General features: G+C 40.2%; 1 protein-coding gene across 40 annotated transcripts in view; it reads right to left on the reverse strand.

The window, feature by feature from the left end:
- Nucleotides 1-17333, reverse strand: part of DOCK9 (dedicator of cytokinesis 9) — a 299896-nt gene that overhangs the window by 126205 nt on the left and 156358 nt on the right. For all 40 annotated transcript variants that reach the window (XM_009192144.4, XM_003914024.5, XM_003914026.5 and 37 more), the window contains exons 3-7: nucleotides 14636-14725; nucleotides 10337-10419; nucleotides 7809-7878; nucleotides 6046-6141; nucleotides 4958-5092 (exon numbers count right to left, since the gene is read on the reverse strand). In XM_009192144.4, coding sequence (XP_009190408.3) covers nucleotides 4958-5092; nucleotides 6046-6141; nucleotides 7809-7878; nucleotides 10337-10419; nucleotides 14636-14725 — 474 coding nt within the window. The remainder of the gene's footprint in view (nucleotides 1-4957; nucleotides 5093-6045; nucleotides 6142-7808; nucleotides 7879-10336; nucleotides 10420-14635; nucleotides 14726-17333) is intronic.

Genomic DNA, 17333 nt, shown 5'->3' on the forward strand with positions numbered 1-17333 from the left:
CCTGTCCGTGGCCTTGCCTCCTGCCTCCGGTTTTCACGCCTGCAGGAGGGTGACTGGCTCAAAGAATAAGAGTAGTCCACGTGCAGTAGCAGACAGAAGATGAACATGCACTAGGCCAGGACTTCTCAGCCTCAGTATTACCGACACTTGGGCAGCCAATTCTTTGTTGTGAGGGGTTGGCCCGTGCATTGTACAATGATTAGTAAAATTTATGGTCTTAAGCCAACAGATGACAGTCTTCAGACATTGCAAGATGTCCTCCAGGGAGCAAAATCTCCCCAGGTTGGCTGCGCTAGACAGAGGTTCAGCTCAGAGGAACACGGCACAAGATCCCCTGTAAGGACAGGCGAAGTGATATGAAATCGAACACTTCCACTAACCTGGGCCAGCAAGACAGCCTCCCGTATAGCCACTAAAATCCTAATGGGTTATCCACAGTCACTCTAAGAGTTCCTTGGTGGAGGTCTCAGGGACAGGGCAACCCTCCCAAAAGTCTCTGTGATTTTGCAGCACTGTTCTTAGAAATGCAAAGTCAAATGCTCCCCCTGGCAAAGTCACACACTCTTGTGCACAGACTGTCTGCTGTGGGCTCAGTAATTGCCACCTTGGATTTCACTTAAACTTCAAGGCAAGAACCAGGGAAGAAGAGTCAAAGGCTAGAAACAAAATGAGTTTTCTCTCCTCCTTTCCCTGTATACTCACAATCGTGAAAAGAGAAAGTTAAAAGTGGGGGGGAAAATACCATTAGGACTCAATTCTAAATAATTTCTGTTTCTGAGTCTCAGTTTCCTCATCTGCAAAATAAATATAATACATTTCAAGGGTTCTAAAATACTCAAAAATTTTTAGTTTAGGCATTTTTTTTTAATTCACAGCACCAGTCAACTAATTTTTTAAATAACATCCATAAGTAATAATTTTTAAAAACACTTAAATCACAACTTTTGACTCTTAGTTTACAAACAGACATAGATAAAAACAAATTATTTTACTCTTTTGAAGGCTTGGATACACTTTATTAAATGAAAAACACCATCAGCTGCATCTGCAAAGACATTTTGAAGGAAGAGACTTCCATTGAAATCAGAATCTTAGATTTTGAAATGCACCCCAGAGACTAATGGATAGCTCAGGGCTGTTGTACTTATAGACAGCTGTCCCCTGGGCCAAAAACATGCAACAAAACTCTCTTATAAAACAAAAACAATTACTTCTTACTTTAAAAAATGAGGTTACCAAATATATTTAGGTTTGCTTTAACCTTCTTTTTAAAGTCAGTGCCAGAAAATTCAGCTAAAAAGTAACTTAACGGTCTTTTGACTAAAGAATACAAATAAAACTCCTACCTGGGAATCCCACCCAAGAAGTTAATTTACTGTCATTGAAACATCACTCTGGCACTCCTTACTTCATAAACACTGTCAATAAACATCCTCTGATATAATGAGGTTGTTCATAGTGGTGGCTTTCAGTGGAGGCTGAATTGCCAGCTGAGAGACATCCACATTCGCTGTTGACTGAAAATAATTTTCAGTGAGCATCAAGCGGTGCTACAGTCTTGATCTTGGGCCCAAATACACTTTCATGTATTTTACCTTTTTTTTTTTCCTTTTTTTCTTTTTTTCGGTGGGGTGGGGATACTACACAGCAGTGTTTTGTTTGTTTGCTTTTTTGTAATCCTCTCAAATTACCTTTTGGTGTTTTTCGTTTATTTTTCAAAGTGGTTTTTAAAATTAGTTACCAATAATTGAAGTTACCAAAGTTTAATTCAAATTCTGTATTTCTCGCTTTTTGAGAAACCAGATGATCTGGCACCTTTGAGCTGGGGGTTCCACCTGGCAGTACCAGCTGCAGATGGGCAGCAGATGCCCCCTTTAAATGGAGCACTGGGCTCCAGGTCACCCCAGCATTCCCTGTTGATTTGCAACCAGGCCTCTCTGTCACTTAATTTACCTCCTTGGTCCCTGCAGACATCTGATTCTGACCCCTCCCTTCCACAGCTGACTGTGAGGAAGAAACAGGATCTGGACTTACTCTCCCACCATCATTGGTAGAAAAGAGGACAAAATACATAAAATAACAGTTTTTAGGTAGGGGGCAAAAGGCAGTGCAGCCCTTCCTTTGTAGAAGGGAAAGACATGAGGTGAGCCCCACATCGCCTCAGCTTTCTGCCTGGAGGCAGTATCTGAATTGCAGCACAGGAAGGGGAATCCAAACAGAGCCCCGCCATCTTGCTGAGGAGAAGACACTGACCAGACCTGGGGAAGACCAAGGTGGCCAGAATATGCAGGGCAGAGTCTCCAAAATGACAGGAAATAAAATAGCACAAAGGTAAGAGAGAACAGAGCTCCAGAAAGATCCACCGAGTCACACATGCATTAGGTATATGTTTTCTATATGTTATACCTTATTTTCTATTTATATGTTATACCTTATTTTCTCTTTATATGTTATACCTTAACAAAAAAGCTTACCAAAACATAAAATAAAAATCAAGACACAACCACCAAAATTTTAGAACACTGAAGAGAAGACCACAAAGAACAGGGATTCAGAATAACATCAGAATCCTCCAAACAACAGTGGAAACTAGAAGGCAATGGGATACCCTTGAAATTCCAAGGTAAAATGATTTCACTTTGAACTTTATAACTAGCCAAACTATGAGTCAAGCGTGAATGCAAAAATAAAGATATGAACAGACACCCTAATTCTCAAAAAATTAACATCTCACACACAATTCCTTAGAAAGCTGCAGAAGATGTGCTTCTCCAAAATAAGAAAGTAGAACAAGAAAGAGGAAGGCATAAGGTTCTAGAAACAGGAAGCCCAACACAGGGAGGAAGACAGGCCGAATGTCTAGATGGCAGGTATGCGGGGCAGGGAAAGCAATTCATCCAGATTAGAGGCCAAAGGAGGGTGCCAGGAGCTAAAATCCTATCTACCAGCACAGAAGTCATGCAATGACGTCCAAAACCGATGAATGAAGAAACAGCAGTGAACACTTGTGATCTAGCACCACTACTATTTCAAGGGAATAGAATGTGAGTGGGTGAGGGTGATGCAGAGGTGAAGCATTGCCCTTCAGCACTGCTGGGCTTTTTTTTTTTTTTTTTTTGAGACAGAGTCTTGCTCTGTCGCCCAGGTTGGAGTGCAATGGCGCAATCTCAGCTCACTACAACATCCGCCTCCCAGGTTCAAGCGATTCTCCTGCCTCAGCTTCCCGAGTAGCTGGCATTACAGGCACCCGCCACCACGCCTGGCTATTTTTTGTATTTTTAGTAGAGATGGGATTTCACCATGTTGGTCAGGCTGGTCTTGAACTCCTGATCTCAGGTAATCCACCCACCTCTGCCTCCCAAAGCGTTGAAATTACAGGCATGAGCCACTGTGCCCGGCTAGGCTGTTTCAATCGGACAAATGTATTCCTTGGAAGAAAATGCACTTAAATTTTGGGTAAACACGCAAATACATAACAAGTATACCTTTGGTCAAACCAGATAGCTGTGTAACACTGGCCCCACCAAACAATCTCCTTACAGAATCGAGCTACAGGCCGATGTGATCAGCCACCATGGAGTCATTTGAAGAGAGAATTCTTTGATAATGGTGACTGAATCTTTTGTGAGGGGTTGTTAGGAAGATTGTTCATCAATCACAGAGCCTTCTGTCTGAGAGGGACCCTGAGAAAAACGCCTGAATGATCTTCATTCGGAGACTACTGGGGCAGCTTCTGACTAATTGAATTGTCTGTATCTTATGTGCACTGTGAATTGTGCGACTGAACAGGTCTCCAAGTGAGAAGGCACAGAGCCCAGGTGGTGGCCCACCCGTAGCAGGTGTTAGATCTTCAAAACATATGCTTTCTCCTTAACTCTATTTTCTCTCACCCTTATCCCAACCCCCTGTTCATCTTTCTGCTTTCACCCCCACTTTAAGTTTATGCTATCCCATGTCCTGTGTATGCTTGTAAGCTGCTGCCTTAAATCTTCCTTGAAAGTGGCAAAGCTGGATGAATGGAGGGGTGGACAGATGGATGGATGGACAGATGGACAGATGATGGACAGGGAAACTGAAAACTCTCTTCCAAAGACAATGCTAAAAAGCTACAGAAGGATGCACGCAAAACTGGTAGTAGCTCCCCTCAGAGAAGAGAGACTAACGAGGGGAGAAGGCGTCCAGAAGGACTTTCACTTTATGTGTATTATCTGATTTTTCACAATAAAAATATATTCATGTATTATGTATAATTAACAATAATTTTAAAGGATAAGTACATAAGCCCTATGATATAAAAGTACAACAGCCCTATGATTACAAAACTATCTAATATTGACCAAATGCTTACCATTTGTTGCCACTGTTCTAAGCTCTTTACATGTGTAATGAATTAACCCTCTCAGTAACCATATTTGGTACTGCCATTATCCTTATTTAACAAATGAAGAAACTGAGGGCATGCATTAAACTGTGTGCATGGTTACAGCACTGGTAAGTGGAGGAGCAGGGATTTGAACTCAATCTGCACTGAAATCTAATCTCTTTACTGATCTACATGGCCAGTGGGTACTATAATGCTAGCGACAAAAATCACCACTGAGATACTATGAAGTGTTTTAAATATTTTCCTGCACTGATTCATCCAATGTGCTCATTTACCATATTAAAGAAACATTCTCATTATCTGAATTAAGCAGCCTGTTAAAGGTCACGCAGCTATAAAGTGGCCGAGCCAGCGTGCTCCTGCCTGCCACAGCATAATCCTGCCTCTACATTATCACTTTCGTCTTCTATAATGATGAAAAACAAGACTTTCCTCATTTAAAGTCAGATGTTATATTTCTACCATGCGTATTGCCATTTTTAGAAGTGTTTGCTTAAATCTGCTATTTTTTATTTACACATAAGCACTACTGCAGATAAGAAAACGTAATGGCAAAACTCTTTTCATATTTACCTGAACCACACCCATACAGGAATCCAGAAATATTGATCCTTTTGGTTCTTTGGAGATCTTTTCATCTTTATAAAAATTCAAATTATAGGATCCATCGCCAAGTTGAATCAGGTGGAAAAATCGTCTCTTAAATGACTGAGAGAAAAATACACACACAGCGATTCTTTCAAAATGAAGAGGGTCACAATCTCTATCAATAACCCACTTATGACTACACACATACATAACACCTGTTTCCGTTCTCACTCTAGCTGACGCTCCAGGTTACTGCGGGGTTAAGACTCCCCATCCCATCTAAGAAGCTCAGTGCATCTCAGCTCTGAGGAGGTGGTTCCCCTAATATCCATGGGTCATTTTTCTCACCCACGGAATTGGAGATTTTACATAGCTACCCAAAAGCAGTGCAGGGACTTCCAATTTGGGATGCAGCACAGAAGGACAGAAACTTTCTCTAAAATCCCCAGGGTTTCTTGCTCAGAGAATGGGAACTATTTTTTGCCTCAAGACGCTGAATGATTTTCCAGCCTCAGGGTAATGACAGTCACATTTCCTCCTTAATTTTTATCTCCCTGACTCGCTTGTTTCTATTCCCTTTGTTATTAATCCTGATGTTTCTCTGGTCCCAGCTCCTGAATAGCTTCTTCTATTGGTGTGACTTCTCTCTCTGCAACCTTCTCCTCTATGCAACTATTTTCTTTTTTCGTCCTCAATTTTTGCTTTACTTGTTGCAGTACACCTCCACAGAAGTGCTCAGGATTGGCATGACAGATATGTCCCTTGGTGACATTCTGTGAGGTACTAAGGAACACTTTTCAGTTAGTATAGAGAAGAAAGCCTATTGTCAGTGACTGCACCTTCACACCAGCCGAGGGATGGTCTCCTTATGCTGGTGGTGAGAAGACAGCGAGGGAAAGTGGGTGGATGAGACTGTTCCAATTGGGGTGCTATCACCAGGGGAACATCCTAGGAACCAGACAATGTCCCTTTTGTGGGGAAGAACAGCATGCGCATTCATCTTGAGCATTGTTCTAGAGCTCTATGGAAGAAAGGGCTGTGAGAGGGGAGGGCAAAGTGATGCGCGTCCTCACCCTCATGGTCACGCTGATGGCACTGTTCATGTTGCCTTTGTACAGCCAGCCATGCTTGGTGATCCCACCCTTCTGGGAACCGAGGGAGGCAGCATCCTAGGAGAGAAGGAAAACACCACCAGTCAACCTCCCGTTATTACCTGGGTTACTTGCTGTGAGTTTGGTCAATGGGAAGGTCATTCCCTTTGTGCCAAGTTGTCCACTGCCCCTGTACTGAAGTACCCATTGACACCAATGCCTACAAGTCACATGAAAGTCCACCTAGTGGTAAAAGAGAGAGACCTGCCTACATTTCTGAAAACTTTATTCCATTAAAGGCAAAGCTAGCTCCTGTCCAAATTTTTATTTGTCAGTATTTAATGAGCCACAGAAAGGACATACTTCAACTGACCACTCAAGTTGGAAGGTCTTGCCTGATTTCACGAAAAAATGTTTTCAAATTACACTCCCCTATAGTCAGAGGACAAAAGCACATTCCTGGAAACCTTCCCAGAGGCTTAGTTCAGGGAAAGGTGAATAAAGAAAGAGAGGAAACGTGAGGCAATACAGAAAGGAGAGATAAAAGTGATGGAGGGAAAAAAGAAGGAGAGACAGGCAAGAATGCAAGCAGGGATAGAAAGGAAGAAAGGGGGAGTCAGAGAAGCGAAATGAAAGAGCTAAGAGAAGTGAAGAGACCTGCATTTTTAGCACAGACCCCATGCTGCAAGACTTGGGTTTAAGGAGAAGAGCATGGAGCTGCCAGTTGCTGCTACAAATATGTTAAGCACACATTTGTATGTAGAATAGACAGACGAAAAATACACACACACACACACACAATCTGGCAAAGCTTTCGTAATCACACAGGCAATTGCAGAAAGACGCATCATATGCTTTGTCTTGGACCATCTCAACATTAATATTGGCGGTTTTAATATTTCTATTAACAGCATAATAGAAATAACTTACCATCTAGGATTTTACAGTTTAGTGCATGCCCTTACATGCTGTATTTTCATTGGTCCTCCTGTCACTATTCATGCTAATCAGCTCCAAGTTCCCAATATATTGTTCATTTTGAATGAGCAGTCATTTTTCTTAGAACTGTTTTAAAAGTAGTTTCTAAAACAATCTGCTGCATGCACATTGCTTAATGAGTGGCTAATGTTATAGCTCAGCTGACACATTTTTTAAAAACGAAAAACCTGAACTCACAATGGGACACTTAACAACCAATGGGGAGGATAAGAAATGCAGAGATGGGCACTGTCTTCTTGTGAGGTTTCCCTCACTCGGTGGGCAGACTCACCTCAATGCCCCACTCCCTTTACACACTTCTTTAGCCATGAGTTTTCTCTAGGAATAGGGGGAGTGGGCTTGATAAAATCAGACTTCTCTCACTAAAAGCAATCATTGAAGAAATAGCCATTTAAATCTACTGGCTGGCAGCTGTTTTGAGATCTGTTGAAAAACAACCTAAATTCAAGGTCTAAGTCATCTTGGTATCTTTTAACAATGTAGCCAGATCTGATCCAAGTCTTTGAAAATAATCTCAGAACAAATAAACACAACCAAGAGAACATGAAATGCTAAGCAGTAAAGTTGAAACAGAGACCTTATTCCAATCAATCAATAACATTTTTAAAAAATTATTCCGTTTCATGTAACACTCCAATGCCTATTTTGGCTAAATGTCGGTAATTTTCTAACTAATCTTGTAAGTCTGTAAAATTCATGTTGAAATCTAGAGTGAAAAGAGAAGCAACAGCAAGCAGGTATCCCACCTCATCTTTGTCGACCTCCTCGTCAACTTCGTAGACATGAACTGGAAGTTTATCCAACTTGACCACTTTGCTATAAAAACAACAAAGACAATTTGTTTTAGAAATGCCTAGTCAAAGAAGAGGCTTTGCATTTCCTCTTCCATCAGAGGGCCCAGCCTTTACTAAATCCAAAGATGGCCCAGCTTCTTTATTCAGACAAAGAATAAAACCATCTATGCCCGTGCTTCTCAAGGTGGGTAAGCCAAGAGACTGGAGTAACAAAGCTCCAAAAAGCTATGTGGAAAAGACAGCATAGCTTCTGGGGAGTCAGCAGGCATATTAAAAGTAAGAAAGTAATTAGTTTTTAATAAACAAAGACTTGGTAGAATAACTTTTAATACAAAGTTTATGAGGAAAAACAGGAAGATTGAGTTGTTGCATTGAAACTGATTAACAATGATGGTATTAACCACAACAAAAACAAGACATCAATATCAATAGCAGCTTGCATTTACTCAATGGGTATGAGGTGCCAGGTCCTGTGCACTTCTCATGTGCCCTCTCCTTTAATCCTTTAATGATGGCGACTGCTGTTAAGGCCATTTAACAGATGAGGTAAATCAGGCTTACAGAGGGCAGAGTTGTCCAAGGCAGAACACAGAATCTGTGTTCTTCATCACTTTATAATTCTCCCTCTCTTTCTCGTTGTACATTTGGAAATGCTCATTAATGCCAATAGGGAAAATGTACCAGCAGTCTAATAGATAGTAAGTACACGACATCACATAGTCTGATATATTTCAACCCTTAGACTATGAACAACAGGATCAACAAAGATGGGCTAAGCCAATCCAATGGGAAGAATTAAAAAATCCCTAAGGGAGGATTGGGTAAATACAGAACTAAAGAGCACACCCATCTGGAGAAGATAATGCTAGGAGGGAGTGTTCCTGGCTGAGGTTTAAAAAGAGGCAATCAGGGAACTGGCCGAACACACTTAAGGAGTGGCAAAGCCACACACGGAGGAAAAACAAACAGCTAGGTCCACTAAGAACAGCATAAAAGGTTCCAGCTCAAAGATGTAACAAACACAAAGAAAAATACATTAATCAGGTCTCAAGTAATATTTTCATTGGTGATGGTTAGTTTTAAAACATAATCCATCACGATTTGCTTTCAATTTTCTCAAAATCAAGTACACTTCAATTTGCGAACTGCTATGGTTTGGATATGGTTTTTATTCCCACCAAAACTCAGATTGAAATTTGGTCCCCAGTGTTGTATTATTGGGCCTAGCGGGTCATGGGGCAGATCCATCATGAGAGGCTTGGTGTTATTCTCACAGTAATGAGTGAATTCTTGTTCCTGGCAAGATGGGATTGATTGTTGCTGAAATGGATTAGTACCCAAGAGAATGGGTTGTTATAAAGTGAGGTTCCTCCTCCTCTTTGGTCTCTTTTCACAAGTGCCAACTTTCCCCTTTGACCTTTTCCATCATGTTTTGAAGCAGCACAAAAGTCTTCAACAGAAGCTGAGCAGAAGCCAGTGCTATGCTTCTTGTACAACCTGCAGAACTATGAGTGAAATAAATCTCTTTTCTTGGCCAACAAAGGTGGCTAACACTTGTAATCCCAGCAGTTTGGGAGGCAGAGGCAGCTGGATCACCTGAGGTCAGGAGTTCGAGACCAGCCTGGCCAACATGGTGAAACCCTGTCTCTACTAAAAACACAAAATTAGCCGGGCGTGGTGGCACATGGCTGTAATCCCAGCTACTCCGGAGGCTGAGGTGGGAGAACTTGGGAGGTGGAGGTTGCAGTGACCCAAGATCGTGCCATTGCATTTCAGCCTGGGCGACAGAGTGAGAATCTGCCTCAAAAATAAACAAACAAACAAACAAACAAATAAATAAATCTCTCTTCTTCATAAACTACCCAGCCTCAGGTATTTCTTTAAAGCAACACAAAATGGACCCTTTTATAACAGTCTGTCAAGGCAATACCTAGCTACCCCTGATTCACTTTAGCCACCACTATTCAATCTAAATACACTTGCTTTTGGTATAGTCTAGAACAAGTTAATACTTTAAAGGAGGTAAAAAATAAAAAATTTTAACTGGGAAAATGCTTGTTTCTTGATTTACTTTTTTTTAAAACATAAAATTTATTCAATGTAAAATGCTCTTTATAATTATCTTCTTCAAAATATTCTTTTCAAGGAAAAAATACACTGCAGCATATTTCAGTACACTTACATTTTCTTTGTTTTATATTTCGTAGTGAAAAAATTTCACCTATTTATTTATCAGTGGCACCCTGAAAAGAACCACTGGACATAATTAAACCACCCACATGTTTATTACTACCTAGTAATACCAAAGCAGCATGTTTGAGTCTTACAATCAAAGGCCCTGTAAATAATAGTTACACCACATACACATAAACCATCCAGAAATGTTTTCCCCAATTACTCTGATTGCATATGAAGTTACATACCTCCCCGCAAGCATTTCAAGTACACTTTTCCCTATGCGTATAATATAGTTTACTCACTTCGGAAGCTGTCGAAACTCTCCTGAGTAATCTTCATATTTATAGTTCACAAGATGCCAGTCAGAGTTATAGGTTTTGATGCACTATTGAAGGGGGATTTGAAAAATAGAAAGTAAAAAACAGAGAGGTATGTGATGACTTTTGGAAAACACTTGGGAAAGATTGTGAAGGCATACCCATACAAACATCAAAAAAAAAATCTTTCCCATCAACCAGCTAATGCCTGAAATTCCACCACCAGAGATTCCTGTGAAGCTTGAGACTTTGAACCATTGAAACATTACCCTTGGGGGCAGTATCACTTTAAGTTATCATCATTAATGATCTGAGAGCAGGTTTTACAAGGAGACAACTTCACCTAACCTTATGACATTTACCTAACAATGGACTATTTCAGACTAAGCACCTGGTGCTTAAAAAGCCATGTGGCCTCTACTATGACATGAAAGTGAACAGAATGCGTGAACTTAAAGACGCATTAATGGTATTTACTAATACTAGAACTAGTTAGCTCTGTTAGTTAATATTATCATGTAAATTTGCCCTCAGTTTTTCTTTCCATTCATAAGGAAAAGAGTGAAATAATTAGGAAGAAAGGTTTAGATTCCAATTAATGTTAACATGATGACATTTTCATCTCTGTGTGTGTACAGAATGTTTAATGTAGTCCTCCACTGCCAAGGATTCTATTAGTGACCTAACCTACACAGACCTCATTCAAACTACCTCGCCACATGACAGATTCAATGGGCCAGCCTGGTGTCTGTCGTTCATCTACCCATGAAGATCCTCCAGTAGTGCATAAAGCCTAAGATTTTAATGCCACATCCACCAGATCTTCAAATATGAATGAGTCAAAATCAAAAACTATAGAATTTTAGTTAAAATCAGCTTAGTTCAAATGATCTTCTGTACAGTCAGTACTTGACTATATATGTGCAGACTTCAGCGTGGGGGGAAAGAAAGCAGGAGTGAATCCATGAAAATATAGGTAGATAAATGTATTTATGCCTTATCTAGTTTATTTGACTCCGGCTGTAACTAACATGAACAACATCTCTATTCTGCTTCTTTCACTTCATCGTTTCTACTGTCAACCTTTCCATCTGTGTCATAGGCCATGCCTGAAGGCTTTCTGAAGCAAATCCCTCTACCTCAAAATCATGAAAATAAAAATTGCAACAGCAGCAAATGCTTATTTTGTGCCAGGCTCTACAATAAGCACTCTACTGGCAAGGGTGTGATGTGAAGGTAATGTAAGTTTTTAAAATCATTCTGAGAGGTGGAACAAATAGCAGAGAAGGGCTAAGCGCAGAGTCACATTTTGGAGCTGGCCAACTCTTCCATTTTTTTACTCTGTAGACACGAATATTTTAAAATGCTACTTTATCCTTGAAAATGATTGTTTTTAGATTTCTCAAAGCATTTTCACATTTAGAGTATTATACACTCAAAATTGCATTCCAAAACCAATTAGATTTCATAATAATCCATAGTTTTGGATTTTCCCACTACTGCCCCTAGGTCCACTGGCACAGTTAAGTAGTCAGGCCTGACTACGTATGACACGGTCTTGTAGGCGTAATCCTATTCTATTCAAAGAGCCACAGCGGTTTTTCAACAAGCACTGGAACTAAAGTTGTACCACCAAGTCTCCTGCAGGACATTAAAACTATTCTGAAGTATAAAATGTACCTGCCCAATTAAAAACTAAATAAACCAGCATGAAATGCATTTATGAATAGAGCCCAGATTTTTTTTTTTTTTTTGAGATGGAATCTTGCTCTGTCACCCAGGCTGGAGTGCAGTGGCACAATCTCGGCTCACTGCAACCTCTGCCTCCCGGGTTCAAGCGATTCTCCTACCTCAGCCTCCTGAGTAGCTGGGATTACAGGCGCACACCACCATGCCCAGCTACTTTTTGTATTTATAGTATGTATGGGGTTTCACCATGTTGGTCAGGTTGGTCTCAAACTCCTGACCTCGTGATCCACCCGCCTCAGCCTCCCAAAGTGCTGGGATTACAGGCGTGAGCCACCGCGCCTGGCCAAGATTTTAATACCTTAGGCAAAATGGGGAAAATAATTACACTTTATTATGTTCAAATATTTATAATTATAAGGAATTGCACATTAAAAAAAAAAAAAAAAAAAACTCCACAGTGAATCTGGCTAAGTATTTAGAGATCCATTGATTTAACAAGCCAGTGTTGACTATCTACATAGCAGGCATTGGCTAAATTCCAAAGCAGAAGCACAGAATGAGGCAAGCAACCCCCACTCCTCCGGGGATGTAGAAAGTCTAGGAGATAAGGAGTCCCATCAGAAATCCAGATCTGGAGAACTGTACCTCCAAAAAGACAGGAATGTGACTGACTGATTACATGATTAACATTTCAAACCTGTGAAATTCAATAATATTTTGAAGTTACACTGAAAAGTTTTTGAAGTTTTTTTTTTTTGTTTTTTTTTGCTTTGTTTTGCTTTGTTTTAAGCCATTAGGTCATTCACTGGATCAGAGGATGAAGAGGAAGTGATGTTCACTCCACCCAAGTGGAAGGGTCCCAAAAGTGTTTAGTTATGTTGGCTCCAGCAGCACAGGATGAAGCAGCTATTGCTCAACCTGCAGTGGTTAAATAACTTAATGGAGAATTCTCCCTCAAAAAACCATATTTTTAAAATCAACTGGGAGAACTGAGTTAGCAATTAATAATTTTGCCACATGCTTTAAAACATGGGTCAACAAACTTTATGTGCAAAAGGCAAGATCATAAATATTTTCAGCTTTGAGGGTCATATGATCTCTGTTACAACAACTTAACTTTGAGTTGCACGGTGACAGTAGCCATAGGCAATATGTAAACAAATGTGCTTGGCTGCTTTACAATAAAACTTTATTTACAAAAATAGGCTACAGGCTAGATTTTGCTTGTAGGTAATAGTTTGCCACTACCTGCCTTAAAAAGACATTTATAACTACATTCACAAACACATCTGGCTGTATTTGTCTGGAATTAAGTTTACTAATATAGTGGCAAAGGAGGTAAGAAAGGAAGTTACTTTCTCAGAAAGATGAGAGAACACACTTAAAATTTTTTTAATTTTATATTTAATTTTTTAAAAATCTCAATGGAAATTAAATATTGTTATTTAATTGGTCTTTATTTATAAGAGTATATATAGCTTCCTTATATAAGCTATATAAAAAGCAGTTTCATTGATGGGCATATTTATGATCTAAATATCAACTAGAAAAACCAGGATTTAAAAAATCATTATTTTTAAAGAAACTTAAAGAAACAAAACTAAAACACCTAATTAATCCTTCCTACCAAAAATTACCTGGAGGAAAAAAGAAACACTCCAAGGGGGAAAACTGAAGCAAACAACCTAAATTATAATAATTTCTCTTTCTGGCTAGGCACAGTGGCTCATGCCAGTAATCCCAGCATTTTGGGAGGCCAACGTGGGCAGATCACTTAAGGTCAGGAGTCTGAGACCAGCCTGGCCAACAGGGTGAAACCCTGTCCGTACTAAAAATACAAAGGTTAGCCAGGCGTAGTAGTGTACACCTGTAATCCCAGCTACTCGGGAGGCTGAGGCAGGAGAACCACTTGAGGCAGAGGTTGCAGTGAGCCGAGATTGCTCCACAGCACTCTAGCCTAGACAACAGAGCAAGACTCTGTCTCAAAAAATAAAAATAAAAAAGTAAATAATTTATCTTTCCTCCATAATTTTATTTGTATTTTCAAACAAAAGTAATATTAATCAATGTATCTTGATCAGGAATATATAATCAATATATATAATAATATATATTGACTAGCAATAGACCCCGCTTATTATTAGCTAGTACTTCATGAATACTAAACTAGTCGAAAATAACTTGCAAATATTTTGTATAAATGAAATAAATGATACATAAGTGTGTGTGTCACCCTTAAAAACAGTATCAATAACAAGGCCTCCCACAGATTTCCAGTGAATTCATTTATAAGTTACTGCTTATTTTAAGCCCATGAGATAAATTCTGTGGAATTCACTTTTGTGGTCAGATATAGTCCCCTCCAAATAAGTAAAATTTTAAAAATAATAAAAATGTAAAAAAGAAATAGCCCATGTGGACATTTCTGTCCAAGTTTCAGAGTCTGAAAACTTCACATTATTCTCGTATTCAAACATCCATCATAGAAATATAATTACCCTTTGACACTTTCTTGACAATTTTGAAATTTAAAGAAAAAGAGGCAGTTGGGGGAAATGACTTTAAAATGTAAATTAATACAGGAAAGAGCCTTACCTCTGTAACAAACAAGCTCTGTGCTTCCTCTTCCGCCTTCGCAGGCACCGTTGAGCATATGTATCGACCCTGTCGTCTCAGGATGGCCGTCTGGAAACAAAAACAGGAGGAAAAGCCTTGGGTAAGTGAAGGAGGCAGGTGCCAGCCTCAGAGTGCAGCTGTGTGCCCTGCAGCTGGGCCTGGCACCCACAGAGTCCCTCCAATTTCCCCCATCCAGTGCAGCTGCCTCCTTCGGTCACACACAACAGATTCCATTTGGCAACCTCAAGTTCCAAAGCCAGGCTGGGTCACAGCTCCTGCTTCTTTCCGGATCAGGCGCCCACAGATCCCTCCAGCCAGCCCTTCCTGCAGGGTAGAGGCCCCTTTCAAAGTCCCTAACATCCCACCCCCAATTGCTTGATCTAGTCCCATGACATAGCGTCTTACTTGCCTTAACTGCTTTTATTGTGGTAAAATATACATAAATTTACCATTTTAAACATTTTGAAGTGTACAGTGGCATTAAGTATATTCATGCAATTGTGCAACCATCACCACCACCCATCTCTTGTCATTTACATCTGTTCTTGTTCACTGCCACATCCCCAGTGCCTAAGAGCATAGATAACTAGACACACAGAAGATCCTCAATCAGTAATTGCTAAACGAATCTATGAACTGGGAAACCTCCCCTCCAAGGGACATTAGAACTGTTCTTGTTCATTAGGCTTAAATGCTTCTTTTAAATAAAATGACAAGGCAGGGGTAGCATCCTGTCTACCTCAATAACTGAGCTTAAGGTTTCATTTTCTTTTTCTTTTTAATTAATTAATTAATTTATTTATTTATTTATTTATTTATTTTTTGAGACAGAGTCTCACTCTGTCGCCCAGGCTGGAGTGCAGTGGCGCATTCTCGGCTCACTGCAAGCCCTGCCTCCTGGGTTCACGCCATTCTTCTGCCTCTGCCTCCCAATTAGCTAGGACTACAGGCACCTGCCACCACACCTGGCTAATTTTTTGTATTTTTAGTAGAGACAGGGTTTCCCCTTGTTAGCCAGGAGGCACAGTCTGTCTCCCCTCTCCCTAAATCTGGGCTGGCTTTCACCAACAAAATGAGATAGAAGGAATGATCATCAGTTCTAAGCCTAGCCTTTGTTGTTGGTGGTGTTTTTTGAGACAATATCTCACTCAGTCACCCAGGATGGAGTGCAGTGGGGCAATCACAGCTCAGTGCAACCTCACCCTCCTGAGCTCAAGTGATCCTCCCACCTCAGTCTCCCAAGTAGCTGGGACCACAGGCATGAACCACCATGCCTGGCTAATTTTTATATTTTTTGTAGAGATGGGGGTCTCACCATTTTGTCCAGACTGGTCTTGAACTCCTGGGTTCAAGCAATCCTCCCACCTTGGCCTCCCAAAGTGCTGGGATAATAGGCATGAGCCACCGCACCGGGTCCAAACCTAGCCTTCAGAAAAACTGGGAGCTTCCACTACCTCCTTCTTGGAAGCCAGTCACCATATAAGAAGTTCTATCATCTTGAGACCACCATGGTAACAGGAAGTACAAGCTACCTATAAAGAGAGGATATATACAAGATGCCCCACCATCCCCCAGCTGGTCTCAGCCACCCCAGGCGAGATACCACAACGTGAGCAAGGAAATATCTTGGACATTCCAGTTCCTACAGTGTAAAACAGAAGAACCACCCAGCTGAGCCTTGACCAGATTTTAGAATTGCAAAAAATAATAAATTATTGTCTTAAGTTACTAGGCTTTGGGGTGGTTTGTTACTAAACAACAGAAAACCAAAACAAGATTGTAAGACACTAGGAATACCTCCAAGTTACAGTACCGAAGAATACTGCCATTTTCATGAAAATGGATTTCAAATACTAGCTACACTACAGAGTTAAGACAGAAGCACTGAGGAGATACACTATGCTGCAATCTCATTTCCACAGTCTCCCTTCTACTCAATGCCACGAAAGAGGTCAAGTAAGATGCAGTAAATGCCTGTTGGATCTTGAGAGTAGTTAGTAGTGTCTTATGAAAAATATTCTACTGATCATTTAAGGACTCAGCATAAATATTACTTTATCCATCCATCCATCCATCCATCCATCTATTCACACCTTACTGGGTCCCCACCTTCTTCCAGACACTGAGCTAGCAGCTGCAGACACAAACTTTAATAAAATATAGTTGCTATTCTTTTAAAACTTACAGTCTGATGAAAGAGAATGATGAGGAAACAATTATTAGAGTATAGTAAGTACAGAAGAGTATAGAGAAAAGAGCACAGAAGCACAGGATGTGAGAGAAAAAATAGGGAAGTCTAAATTCAATAAGGTAGAGAAGAGGACATCAAGAAAAGGTACACTGAGGGAAAGCTAAAATTAGCTTAAGCTAAATTGTAAAGGATGAGCACAAGTTATATTCAGTACAAAACTAAGAGAAATATGGAGATAAACTTACCCTTGGGAAGTTCAAAGCACAAAGTTGAGATATAATGAATGAGATTAACTCTTTGCCAATAAATAAATAAATAAATAAATAAATCTATTAAATCCTAGAACTAAAAACTTAAGTCAAAGGAAAAACTGCCTAGAATTCTCACTGACCTTGAACTAAACAGCACTAAAATTCCACATCTGGGATAAGAATAGGCCAACAGAAAGAACCAGGCTTCCATGGCTGGAGGAATTCTGTCAGTGTC

This window comes from Papio anubis, chromosome 15, assembly GCF_008728515.1.
Source record: "Papio anubis isolate 15944 chromosome 15, Panubis1.0, whole genome shotgun sequence".
In the NCBI taxonomy this organism is placed as follows: domain Eukaryota; kingdom Metazoa; phylum Chordata; class Mammalia; order Primates; family Cercopithecidae; genus Papio; species Papio anubis.